Source organism: Lissotriton vulgaris, chromosome 1_1, assembly GCF_964263255.1.
Source record: "Lissotriton vulgaris chromosome 1_1, aLisVul1.2, whole genome shotgun sequence".
Taxonomy (NCBI): domain Eukaryota; kingdom Metazoa; phylum Chordata; class Amphibia; order Caudata; family Salamandridae; genus Lissotriton; species Lissotriton vulgaris.
The window spans coordinates 1,036,400,793-1,036,415,151 of record NC_141685.1 but is presented as its reverse complement, the minus strand read 5'-3'; the positions used below and the strand labels follow the sequence as shown (position 1 = coordinate 1,036,415,151).

The following is a 14,359-nucleotide window of genomic DNA, read 5'->3' as shown; positions in this document are numbered from 1 at the left end:
ATTGGCAGATTCCATGCAAAGAGGGAGTAGCGCAGGCGTTGCATCCGAAGCTTCAGGTGTTGGTCGTACCCTTTGATGAGCCCAGTCCTGATCCAAATCCTGAGGGGTATCCTGTCTTGACGGTCCATGAGCTGTACCTGCTCGCCTACTGGCATCCTAAGTCCTTGAGGGTCCTTCTCCTCGTTTTTCCCAAACTGACCCGTGGCCAGGGTTAGTCCTCATTCCCATTCTAGGTAAATATATATCCGTGGGTGTTCGTCCATCTATACTCTTCTCTTCTTTGATTCCTCTTTAATAAAGCAATCTTGCCGATGCTATTTTTCCTGTCTGCATATAAAGTTGATTTCATGCAAAGCGTTTACTAGTATGTTCCGTATTTTTCCCCTCCTTTAGAGAATAAGCACTTGTTGAAAGTAGAAACTCTTAGGAGTGACATTGTCCCTTAGACCTATAGCATATTAGAGATCACCTGGATTAGTATGTTCCCTTTCTTTGCCCGCCTTTAGTATCACTGCGAAATCTATAGTACATAATAGCATGTTCCCTATTTCCTAACTTTAGATTCTTGAAAGTCTTAAATGCTACTTGTTCTGATACATAGTTATACATTGCTTTTGATGTTCATCATTGATAGTCTGATTTGTGTAAACCTTAGTCTCATGGCATATGAAGAATAATTTTTTTATGATTAGATAAACTTTTAAAAACTCCCTGTGTTTGGGATTATTGAAAGATATACATCATTATTCTAATGTACGAAATATCATGTTTAGATTTATCTGCTTAGCCCTGCTAGCTCCTGATCTGTCGTGATCAGAAGGTACCTGTGATAGGGATTGGTAAGTCGGGTACACAAAATATATAATAAGGAGGAAACTCAAATTGCTGAATAGCAGCGTGTAGGTTACCTGATTCGTACAAAATTATATCTAGTAGACACGTCATGGGCCCAAGAGTGTATGTTTGGTAAAATAAAAGAGTCGGGTGACCTGCGCGCGTTATCACCTAAACATGCCAATAATCACGGTTTCCGTTCAAGACTCACAGGCGGTGATTCACAAAGGTAGCTTACACTTTTGAGTAATTTACTTTAACGCTTATGAGTAGTTTTACATTCATATTTTGTAAATAGCCAAAAGTACTAGATTTAGTAATTCTAGTAAATTTACTCCAAAGTGTAAGTGTAAGTTACACATGAAAATTACTCAAAAGTGTTATTTACCTTTGTGAATGGCCCCAGCAATTTCTGACTTCTCGGCCCTTCTATTTTGTCGAGACATGCAGTGCGTAAAAATTTTTTAAAGTGCCCCTGCAGCTTGCACCACCCATTGCCACTGCGTTGTTGCCAATGACAGTACTTAACCAACTACTACTAAGCAGTGTGACAATTCAGCCTATTCTAGGCCCCCAACACTACAAAAATAGCTTGGGCGGCAGTTATTAGTTGATTTTATTTTGTACTGAATTAATAAACATTTGCTGTTCTGATCATTACTTTATATAAACAGCACCACCATGTGGCAGCTATCATTAGTGCCAGTGTCAACAATTATGTGCTGGTGCCGAGCACCGGAAACCATTGGTTCAAATAAAGCACTGAAGACATGTAAGTTACACCTTTGGAATAAAATTGCCCTCTCATTTTGTGAATAGCAAACACTTAAAAGTGTAAGTTACATTTGTGAATCAGGTCCACAATTTTTAAAGCAAAAGATAACTTTGTTTGAGCTTCCATCAGTTTAGCGGTTCCTCCACCTCAATGCAAAGCGAAGCAACATTTTGATTTTCTTTCCTAAATCCTGACATATCTGTTACCCAATGTTGGCATGTGCGAGTGTCAGCGCCTTGAGACATCCCTATGAGGAGATTCATTCACTTATGATGACAATAAACCAGTATAATTTTATATGTGAGTAAATACAAGTGCAAATTCAAGTTTTATAAATCATAAAGTGAATTTGTTATTGTAAATAGTACCTGTGTGCCACTCATGAGCGCAGAGAAGCATAAAATCAGGGGCAGAAAGCAACTTGATAGGAATTCGATATATCTATACTACTATTATAAAGAGAGAACACAAACCTTTGAGCCAGGTAAACTCGAAAAGTACACCACCAATCAAAACACCCAAGACATCGTTGAAAACCTCAGGGCAAGCAGAAGGACATAGGCTATTAAAAATAAAAAATATACGTTGTTTAAAAAATGTCGAAATAAAAATAAAGTAGTCCCTTGCAAGTAGCGCCGGCCGCGAAGTCTGTGTGATGACATCATTTGCGTTTGCGCTTCCTGGCAACACTTCCGGAAATGGCGCAGAAGATCGTGACCTGCTGGGAGGACTGCCGCAGCCCTGCTTGCTGCTGTGCGAAGTGGCGGCCTGTGCGGGCGGGGCGCCTGGAGAGTGGCGGCCTGTGCGGGCGGGGTGCCTGGAGCGGGACCGGCGGCTGAGGTAAGGATCTCTGGGACACGGGCGGGAGGGGGCCGGGGCGGGAGGGGGCCGGGGGCAGAAGTGCCCGCAATCCTCAAATGCTACCCCCAGCCCCTTTTTGCCCCAGGCAACGCTGGGGCGGGCTGCTAGTTATGTAATAAAGTAACAGGGCCTTGGCACAGGGCTTTAAGTAGGCCGGGTCTCACCGGTGCTGAGCACCGGCAGTTTTTTCAAGGAGGCCTCGAAATGGGTCTCTATTGGCCTGGGCACAAGTCCTAAAAAAAGAAGTGGGGGGGACGCTGTCACCGGAAGTGACGTCACAACAGGAAGTGACGTCACGAAAGGCGGCTTGCACCATCGGGCTCATTGCCTCTCCTCGCTCACCCCGTAGATGTGATTGCATCTGCGAAGCCCGCGCGAGTGCAGCGTCCTGTGAGCTCCGATCTCGTCCCGGAAAGGGCAAAAAGTGAAGTCCAGCTGTTTGGCAGGGGGGGCGGTGTCCACCCTGTAAAATAAGTGGGGGGACGCCGTCCACCCACGTCGTACCCCGACTCGAGCCCTGCTATTGGCCTCTGTTTAGTGCCCTTGCACAGGTGGTCCGATTTTTTCCCGACTGCAGTGACAGAAGGAACATGGATATGCGCATGCTCACACTGCATACCTCTCACTAATGGAGAAGTTACAGCATGACCTCATGCCAGGTGAGCCTTGTGGGGGAAGGGAAATCCTTCAAAGAGAGTCATTTTCTCTCTGGATTTCCCTTCTCTTTTTGAAACTCAGGAGCAGCGACATTGTCATGGTGTCACCAGTGCTTCAAATGGAAGCTTTTTCATTATTATATACAACAAGCCGTAGTTGCTGCTTATTTAGCTTATCCAACTAACAACCATTGACAAAGCCAATAGTCCTGACTTCTTGTAGGTATGATGTTACTTGTTGTATCATATATCTGGATGCAATGACAGAAACAGCAAAATACAAGCCGGGCGGCACACTATGCTAAGCACAGATTTTTAGCTTATGCGTTTTAAGCCTCACCCTTAATTACTTTGGCCACACCCGTTTGAGAGACCCTCCAGTTTTTTCATCCCACTTAAAACCCTGCCCTGGCAGCATATTAAGGCTTTTCTTGCCTCACACTGTCTAGCTTTGAACAATACATTGAAATAAGAAAGGCCACAAGTACCTCTAGTGCGCAGATCCCCAGGGCGACGCCGCCGACGATCTTGCCGTTCTTGTCAAGAAAGTTCTGGAATGCAACGTCGCAGCCCTGGGAAAGAGAGAACCGGAAATGGTTAATTATGTCTGCTGCCACAGGCAGGGCGCCACGCGGGGCTGGATGTTCCAGCCCTGAGGGCGACTGAGCCCTAGGGTGCACAAGGGAAAGGTCACCCTAGGGCTAAGGGTGGCCGTGGCCTCGTCACGAGGGACTGGCATCAGTTCCTGAGCCTCACAGCGCTATACTTCATTATGGACAGGCTGCCCCAGTTCTGAGGGTGAATAGTCTTCAGGTCACTAGGGGCGTGTGAGTCAGGCTGGCTAACTGTGGGTGCCTAGGGACTGACTGGCTTCTTAGGTCCTTAAGGGGATTGAGTTTTAGTTCGGTATGGATAGATAGCCAAATCTTTCGGCTCCCTGAGTTCAGCGACATTATGAACACAATGCTTCAGTCCTGAGGGTGTCTGAGCTCAAAATCAGGGCAGAACTGGTCATTAACCTCATAGGGCACTTACTGGCAGAGTGGCAGGTTGAGTGTATTGTTTAACCATTGCAGACCGTTTTTGAAGGCCCTGGACTGCCATTGTCTCCTCTACCAGTAATTTAGTCCGCCCCATGGTGGAACGCGGGCCACCCACCATTATATAAATTGTGCACTACATTGATATCTTTAGCTTGATTCATGGTAGTACTACAAGTACAGGAAAAGTAGTATAGGTGATTGGAGGCCTCAATTAAAGCACAAGTATGCGTTGACCAAAATAAATAATGTGTTAGGTGCAAAAAAGCAAAGCAATATATTGGTTTAGGATGCTACTTCATCATTTAGAAATAAAATCAAAGTTTGAAAAGCTCCAACTTTCCCATTTCAGCTTTGATTTTTGTATTTTGTTAGTTTATTCAATAAGAAAATATTTCAAAAGTTGTGTATTTGTTGGATGTATACTTGTTTCTGTAGTTTTGTGCATTTTATTGATGTTCAAATATTAGAAATTGCATAGCCATGGTCCACAGCTTACACTAGTCATTCAGTGGCGGTCCACCGATGTCAAAAGGTTGGGAACCACTGGTCTAAATGACAAAATGCTTTTCTGAGTAACCCCTTACGTTCACTTGAATATGCCTGCTGTACACCCTAAGTTTTTATTCTTACGTCACATTCGATGTCATTTTTGTACTGCGTCCATGCATGTCCATTGTATGCTTATTGATTTATCAGTGGACAGCGCTCCATCACCGCCAGCCTTTCTAAGCGTTTCTGATCCGCCCCACAGACCGAAGTAAAAATGTTTCTTGATACACTCCAGTTTACTCCACCTCCTTACTCCAAAACAACACCTAGGCCTTTACCCAGAATGGACAACAACCACCAAAATGTGCTGACCTTTACATTTTCGTTCACGTTGCTAAATGTGCATGGATCCTTGTTGGAGCAGCAGGCGGGTGGCAAATGGTTGTTCCGTTTGTAGTATGCTGAGTCATTGAAATCTGAGTAGTTGCGAAAGCCGCAGCACTTCAGCTGGGGCAGAAGAGAAAATTGGTTAATACCAGACACATGATTACAAGAAATGAAATTAGAATGCAAAGAAGGGATGTGCCTACTGTTAGACAATGGGCATAATATACATGAAGTGGCGTTATCCAATGAAAATAATAAAACACATGGCGATGTAAAACTGACATATAAGTATCTGAACTCATCTCGGCATAACTCAACCCAGCACACAACTCGACACAATTCAACCTAACCTTAACTCCAACTCAATCCAACTTTAGCTCAACCCAAATTTAACTTAATCCAATGTTAACCTCATCCATCTGCACAGGAAGTGTCATAATTGGTTTCAAGCCAAAACTGTCTTTTCTTAATTGAGGTTGAAGTGCAGAGGTTCAGCTGACGCACGCAGATGGTGTGCCAAAGGGGCACCAAAGACAAGCCTGTCTGTGCCCATCCGTGTCCTGCCTGTACCCAGCGCCACAACCCCTGGTCCTCCTCCCACCCACCTCACCCCCATCATTACTCCACTGTGGCCCTCAGTGCCCTCAACCCAGTCGCATCTCACAGCAATTTTGCTGTGCCTTGCTACCCAACATGGCAGGAGCGTTCTCACACGTCATCTGCCATTTCACATGCACCTGCCCACACCCACCTCACTCCCCCACACATTTCACATACCCAACATGCACTCGACTCCCACTATGCCATATTGCTCCCTGTTCTGCATGCTCCTCAACACTTGCTCCCTCTCTAAACACGCTACTGAAAGTGGGGACCTGTCATATGACCACTCACCGGCGTTGCTCTTCCTGACCATAACCTGGCTGACTGTCATTGCCACAGCAATCTCCAGCGGAAACAAAGTTACAAGGCAGAACAAACAGACCCAGAGGCAGAATCACTAACTTCAAAGAATCCATCCAATGCACCACTACCTCGGAAAGCACCACCAGCAACATGAAACACTTGACCTTCAAACTCCTCATCACCGTCAATGACACCCCGAATGGAACCCTTGTCTACCATCCTCCCGGCCCACGCACTAACTTCAGGAGCACCATCACAGACAATGTCGCCCCCCTGATTCTCAACTTCAGCGCCTTCATCCTCCTCGGCGACCTCAACTACCACCTGGGGGGGCCTCACTTATTCCAACATGATGAATCTCCTCGAGGACCTGTCCAACCTTGAACTCACCCAGCGAGTGGAAGGCCCCACACATGCTGCAAGACACCTGCTGGACGCCATCTTTACCAGCCTCAGCAACAGCACAGTAGAAAAGCCTACACCTGGTCCAACAACATCTTCATCAATTTCAGCATAACCATTCCACACCACTGCAGAAACACAATCACCAAATCTTCACGATGGGACTGGGACAAGATCCCAGAAGTATCCTGGTCTTCTAAACTGCTACACAACCGGCATCAACACAACTCCCCGGAATCCATCTCCCACTTCAGTGTCTGGAAAACCCTCAGATACCTTGGCTCCTCTCAAAACCAACAAAGCCGCAAGAACCAGACCGCAAGAAGCTGGTAAACAGAACAGCTCAGACTCACCAAACACCACTGCAAGCCACCAGAATGACACCGAAAAGAGCAGCTACAAATCTGCCCTCATTGGGTACCATAGGCAAATCAGAGCCACTAAATGCTCCACGCTTACAGACCGGATCGTAAGCAGCATCAACAGCGTCAAGGAAATCTTTGCCATAGTGAAAGACTTCACCTCTCCGTCAGCAAACTCCAGCAGCCTAGTTTCCTCTCAGGACCTCTGCACTAAGCTGTCCTTCTTCAGCAACAACATCACCAGCATCTGCAAAAACTCCAAGCCCCAACCACACCGTCCACCCTCGCAGTTCTCCTGTCCATCGCTGCCAGCAGTCAGAGGACCACCCTGACCATCTGGCCAACCGTCATCACTAAGAAACCGCAATGACCATGCAGGGCATACACTCCAGAGCACTGCTGTACCCCTGCCCTCACCACATCTTCATCAAATGACTGGACCTCTTCAGCCCAGCCCTCAACCGATTCTGAACAAATCAATCATCACAGCCAGCTGCCTGGAAACACTCTACTGTACTTCCCCTCCACAAGAAACATTCCACAGAACCAAAGATGCTAGCCAACTACTGGACTATCTTTCTGCTATCCTACCTGGCAATAGTCATGGAAAAGATGATATACAAACACCTAGCCACCCACCTCACTGGCAACCACCTCCTCAACACCACTCTATCCGCATTCAGGCCCAACCACAGTACAGTGACCCCCCTCATCGCTGCCATGTCCAACATCCAGATGCGTGGACAGAGGTGACGCCATAATCCTCATCCTACTGAATCTTTCCACAGCCTTTTGACATCTCCCATCCCATCCTCATCCAATGACTGTTTAGCACTGGCATCCAAGGACCAATTCTTTTCTGGATTTTCTCCTTTCTGACAGGTTGCACCCAGTTAGTTAACCTGGCTCACTTCACCTCAGACGCCTTCAACGTCATCTGTGGAGTTTCTCAAGGGTCCTCACTCAAACCCACTCTGTCCAACGCCTACATGACTGCACTCTAGCATCATTTGCAACCACGGAATCAACATCATATCTTTTGCTGATGCCACTAAGCTAATGCTCTACCTCTCCGACAAGACTCTAAACATCCAGACCAGTTTATCTATCTGCATGACTGAAGTCACTAGATGGATGAAAAGCATCTGCCTCAAGCTCAATAAAGACAAGCCCGAATTAGTAAGGTAAGACAATCTGGAAGGCTTAGTGGACTCAGATGTCCACTGTAGGGGCATGTGTTTGACCTCAGGGTCAGAGGTTCAAAGCCCAGCAGGTTCACTCAGACTTTCACCCTCCTGAGGTTGAAAAAGTGAGCATCATTGATTTGGGTAACAATAAACATCGTTTATCCAATGTCAAGATACCCACGGGTGAATGTGCACTTTACAAATACACATTTTATGTTATGCTATGTAGTAATCTTCAGCAAAGACATCTCGCTCTGAGACCGAAGCTGGTGGCCTGCCAAACTCAGACCCACAGCACTCTCAGCAACCCACGGAAAGTACCTTGGAATAGTAATCAACTACCAACTCACAATGAGCGGCCAAGTGAATTCAGTGTCCTGCGTCTGCATTCACTCACTCAAGAAGATCTTCAAATGGCTCCCGCTAACACTTGGAGAACCATCACCCACGTTCTCATCATCAGGAACCTGGACTACGGCAACACACTTTATGCTGAAAAAACCCTCAACTGGAGAGAAAACTCAAGACCATACACAACTCTATGGCAAGACTCACCCTCAACCTCCCACCCCACACTCACTTCAACCCGCACCTCAAAGAGCTCCACTACCTCACAATCTATAGACAAGCACTATTTAAACTCCTCAAGCACACACACAAAGCCTTGCACAACATTGACCTCACATACCTCAACAGCCATATAAACTTCTACAAACCTACCAGACACCTTCGCTCAGGCAAACTTCTACTTGTGCACCCCCCCCCCCCCACACACACACACACGTAATCAGAACCAGATCCGGCGGTCATACCTTCTCCTACCTCGCTCCTAAAGGCTGAAACAACCCACCCCTTCACATCAGAGCCTCCTCCTCAGTTTTTGAATTTTGCCAAAACTAAAGACCTGTCTCTTCACTTATCCCCGACCTTGGCTCTGGCCCTAAAGGTTCTGTTTCAGTGCCAGGATACCCTCCTGGGTGAGTTGTGCACTGTGCAAGGAAACACAACATAAACCAACTTTAACTAAACCCAACCATAACTCATCCCAACTTTAACTCAATAAAACCTCAGTTCAACTCAGCCATAACTCAAATAAAACCCAACCAAACTATCGTAGTGAGGTTCTGGAAGTGGTATGGCTAATATCACCCAATGATCTTAACATGTAAGTTGGGACTATGTTATCTTCAGCAACTGGCTTTAATAATGTGCAAGAAAGGGGGTAGCTAGGACCACCTAGACATCGTAAAGTACAGGAGGGAGCTGATACCAAATGACTTGTCCAATAGAGAGAAAGAAGAGGGACTAACATATATAATGCCCATAAAAGGAGAGCAAACAAACTTGTAGCTCCCCCATTACTGTGCAGGCAGAATGTTTAACACAATATAAATGGTCTCTTCTTGCAGGGCCATACAACCATGAAGGATGAGATCCCATGGGCCCACCTTCCCTGATCCCAGGTATATCATCTCGCCTCATCGATCCCTCACCCCGCATGTGCTCACCTCGTTCATAGTGGTGTTCCAGATTGTGGTAATGTCGCTTTTATCTTCCTGCCCGTAGTCCTCTCTCAAGGTCTTTGTCGCCCAGGTGCTGAGGTACTCCACGAATATCTGTGACTGAACAGGTCACGAAGCAGACATTTTCATTTTGCAATGTGACATTCCCAAAACAGATAATTCATTTGTTTGGACTAATCTCAGCACTCTCCTAATCCATCCTGAGTTGTTCTGTCCATTTCACATGTTTTTCTCTTAGGGGTTAATTCACACAGCCATTTTGAAGCAGGTAAAGTAGTACTCCTATAGAACTCTTTATCATACTCTTACCTGCCTCTGTGAATTTGCTTCATAACATCTAAAATGGGAATACTGAGGGAATATTCCTAAACCATTAGTGTGAACAGAAAGGACAGTGCCTTCTCTATAATTTTACTAATAAGGATTTGGATTTTTCGGCACCAATTCAAAAAGGCATGCAAAGAGTACGTAAAACAGTACTCCTGCAGTACCACTTTCCATACCCATAACTGCTTTTGTGAATAGGCCCCTTACTTTTTTTCATAGCCAGTCAGCTGTAGTTGGTCAATGTATTCTTTTTCATTCACCACCCAAAAACAGCATTGTTTCTCAAACATACTCCACCCAAAGACCAGGGCTCTATCCAACAAGCAGCTAGACGTGCTTGGGCTATGTGGGTTGCTAGCATATGTGATGTGAAGCTCCTTTTGAAGGGTATAATGGAAAGGCTTGTGTGTATCTCTGGTGGAGCAAGCGCTAGATCATGGGCAGGGCTGGCCGTAGCGGGCACCAGGCATTTTCCCAGTGAGGAGCAATGGCGGGTTCCGGTTTTGGAACGGTGGGGGGCGTTTTTGTTACTGAGGGCCGATTTTACAGCAATGTTTCCCACCAGCACCACCACCCCATCTATAATCCCACTGAGGGTACGATATGTCAGAGGAAGATGGTGGTGTGAGCCCATGTTCCTACAAGGGGGGGTCTGTGGCACAAATAGCATCTTTGGGAGGCTTCACACATCTAAATGCTACCATGTTTGCAGGAGGGCATGCATAACAGCTAGTATGATGTATGTGTTGATATTAGTGACTTTGCCACATTTTAATACATTTTCAACTGCTCTCTGATTTTATGTACATCTACTTATTTATCTGTTGTTTAACACGAACCAGGCCATGAAGGGCTTCAAAGCACTTTACAAAAATCCCTGCAATACAATTAATTTAGCGTAAATTTGCCAAGAAATTAGTATATAGAGCAATTTAGTTATTTGCGCAGCGCCGTGAAAGTTGGTTCAAACCACAGACTATTATGTAATGGAGTAAGTGGAATGTAGTATTCCACTAGTGAACCAACATAACACCGACACTAACCAACCATGGGTTAAACAAGAGATGCATAAAACTATAATAGCTCATGCAGTGCTTAAGTTGTAAAAAAACATAAGTGCCAGGGCTGTCGTCAGGAGGCCTCTGCAGCTTGCACCACCCATTGCCCCGGCCAGCCTGCCGGTGACAGTACTGACATACCTATGAACATTACACTCCTTCAAGTGTGGCAGTACAAACTATTCCAGGCCCCCAAAGCTATAAGAATGACTTGGATGGATGATACTAGTCATTTTAATGTATTTTGAATTAATAAACAAATGTTGTGCTCATCTCTTAAAAACACAAACAGTGCCACCATGTGGCAGACTGTCATAAAACCTAGTGTTGGCAATTAAGTGCCAGTGCAGAGCACCGGAAACCACGGCTCAAATTAAGCACTGAGCTTATGTGAGTGTGTTGGTTTTAATTCTAGGCAACACTCAGCTTTAGCTGTCTATTGGAAAGCTATTGTTTTCCAATACGTGACATATACTAAAGTGGTCTCTGGGTCAGCCTCTTGCTCACGATTTGTTTGATGTGTTGTCCATCTGACTGCCCTGCATCCTTCCGTTTCAGTGTAGGAGCGAGACTTTTTTGTCCCCCATCCCTTTCTCTTTACATACTGCTGCCTTTTATCATCACCCCGCTCAGCATCCGTTACACCCTTCCTGGTCCCATGGCACTCTTTTCCTGCATGCCCTGCCTTCACGTTGTGGCCATATTAAAATGTTTTTTAACCATTCCAAGAACGCAGTCCATGTCTATGTATGTGCAATGGCCCTATGTTAAGGATTTTTTAATACATTTGAACAACTCCAGTTCAAACATGGCCAACAGTGATGCCTGCACATCCACAGCAGACATCTATGAAGAGGATTTGTTGAAATATTAAAAAATTAATTTTTTTAAAAATGCATTCAAAGATGGCCATCATGGATGCACGAGCAGGGGATACCTTCGCCTGTTTCCACATTCACCAAGATGCTTAACCCAACCTAATGCTGAGACCAAGCAACATTGCCCAACAGTTTTTCATTCACTAGGACTAAGCAGAACAGTGCCCTTCCAGGTGGTTGCTGACAAAATAAAATACTCCAGGTAGCAGGCTTCTTCCTGTGCACAGGTCCTCACAAGAACCAATGACTTACCACTGCAGAGAAGGCCAGGACCACCACTGCACCAGCCACTTCTGCGATGAAGATAATGAGGATTATGATGAAGAACTGGAAGGGAAGAAAGAGAGAGTGGGTGCAAAGTCTCAAGCTAGCACAGGGACCGTACTTCGCTAAGCTGTGAGAGCGTAAACCCTAGCAATGAGATCTGCACCTCTACCTATGGGACCGCTCAGGGTCTAAGCCCTAGTCTCTGGTGGTGCTACCACCTCCTTTGACCGCTCTGAATTTAACCCATGTTTTAGGCTATCCTCTTTCAGCCTCGCAGGCTGCCCTGAGTTTGAACCCTACCTCCACCTACATCATCTCAGGGTCTTGGTGTCTTCTCCAGACTCTCTGTCTCCAGTTTGAGTTTCAAGATTTGCTACATACAGCGCTGAGATGTCCTCGGAGTTTACACCCAATCTCAGGATTTTCTGACTTTATTCCTTTGAGATCTCAGGACGTTTTTGTCTCAGAGTTTTCTATCTCTAGACTCTTTGGGACCTTCTCCCAAGTCTCATGGTGTCCTATATCTTTCTAGGGATCGCTTAGGAACTTTGGGGGTCTACTCCCAAGTCTCAGACTTACCTATCTCCACCCTAAATGCCCCTTGAAAACCCATTGGGCCAGGGCATAATCTGAGGAGTCTTGCCCAGAGTCCTATCTCAAACCCCCAGCCGCGCCTGATCTACTCACCATCATCAGCAGGCACCTACTCTCCTTCATGGCGCCACAGCAGCCCAGGAAGCCCATGAGGAGCAGGAAGCATCCAATGGCGATGCAGAGGTAGCCCACATTTGTCAGCTGCACCAGCTGTGGGGCCGCCGCCCCGAGGATCTTCACGAAGGAACCTCCATCGACCTTGACCCATATTCCAATGCCCAGCACTGCAATGCCACCCACCTAGGAGGTCAAAGGAAGAAGGCACTGAGCAGCACACAGGATTACACGCTGGCACCATTAAGAGACACATGAACTGTATGAGTTGGTGACCAATGTCTGTGTGTAGAAGGGTGAGGAAAAAAGACCTACAGTGCTTCAGATCTCAAAGAGGAGGCTGTGAGAGTCCTAGGGTGTACACATCTCTAGGCCAAAGAGGACATGCTGTCTCAGCGCTGTGGGGCCCACAGCACCAGGTCACTGTGGACTCTCCCCTTCAGTGCTGTGGGCAAAGAGCTCTCGGTCACTAGGGATCACTTGTTCCAACCATTTGTTTTTCTCTTACAAACCACGGTTGTGTTGTGTATTAGTCCAACTGGTTCATTCAAGTATACCAAGACTACAACTCCCAGAAAGCTCCCAGAAAGCTATAGGTTGCTAGATAAAAGACCAGGACTGAAATGTGCAGTATGTGGTGTGGTGGAGCAGGTGTTAACTGTTCTATAGATAGGCTGCTCCAATTCTGGAGTTCAGACTTCCAATTCAAAGAGAACAGATGGGTCCAGGCTATGAGTGAAGGGCTGCCAGTCAGGGACTGACTACTGTAGCAATGGGGGAGAAGAGAGCTCCTGTCCTTGGGGGCACTTTTCTCCATCACTGTCCATAGAGGAAGTCACTGGAGATAAGCTTTTCTGATCGCTCTGATCGCTCTGTTGAATCTAAATGAGGTTTTCAGTTTTTTTGTATTTACTTATAAAAACAGATAGAGAACTGTCTATTTCTCCATGTGTATATATTTATAAATATCGAAAAATCAAAAATAGGTCTTCTTTTGAATGATTCCCAAAACTGCCAATCATGACTTCTGGGCCAGCACTTGTGGTGGTTGAGATGCAGATAAGTTTGAACAAAAAAGGAGTAGGATTCTTAATAAAGCTTTAAGCAGCTGTGCATGCGTTTGAACTACATTGGTAATGTTTTTGTCTGAGTGAATTGCCTAGAGTTAGTGCAACATCTATGGCTTCTTATAACACTAAAACCTACCAACCATCCAAGTGTGGGTGTACACTTATTAGTTAAATACATTTGTACACATACATATTTCAATAGGAACAAAAAATTAGCAAAAATAAATATGGATAAATACTGTTAGAATTGTCTACAAAAAAATACCATAGCCCCAGGCACCCTATTTATAAATCCCAGATTATTTTCAATTATCCCTACTACCAAATGTTGGGTGACTCAGCCAGATGTCTTTATAATGCCCAGACATTACTGTTATATGGCCCATGCCGCCTGCTTAGTTTTAAATTTATCTTCTGACAGGCAGGGGTTTCCAGGAAAAACTGAACAGTCTCCAAGGATGCTAATAGTATAAAAACTCACATTTTCATAGACTCATAATCCCAAAGCATCAGAGTACAGAATGATAATCGCTTGGTAGTAGAAGTGACTCAGTAGTGGGAGCCTACGCCCAAAAATTGTAGGGTTTACCAGGCATTTAATGCTTGTGGCAGGAAGGGATGTTCAC

General features: G+C 45.6%; 1 protein-coding gene across 2 annotated transcripts in view; it reads right to left on the bottom strand.

Annotated features, from left to right (window-relative positions):
- The window catches only part of TSPAN16 (tetraspanin 16), a 64,046-nt gene that overhangs the window by 18,089 nt on the left and 31,598 nt on the right, over nucleotides 1-14,359 (bottom strand). For both annotated transcript variants that reach the window (XM_086936442.1, XM_086936441.1), the window contains exons 3-7: nucleotides 12,643-12,849; nucleotides 11,941-12,015; nucleotides 9,411-9,524; nucleotides 5,031-5,165; nucleotides 3,615-3,698 (exon numbers count right to left, since the gene is read on the bottom strand). In XM_086936442.1, the coding sequence (XP_086792568.1) occupies nucleotides 3,615-3,698; nucleotides 5,031-5,165; nucleotides 9,411-9,524; nucleotides 11,941-12,015; nucleotides 12,643-12,849 (615 nt within the window). The remainder of the gene's footprint in view (nucleotides 1-3,614; nucleotides 3,699-5,030; nucleotides 5,166-9,410; nucleotides 9,525-11,940; nucleotides 12,016-12,642; nucleotides 12,850-14,359) is intronic.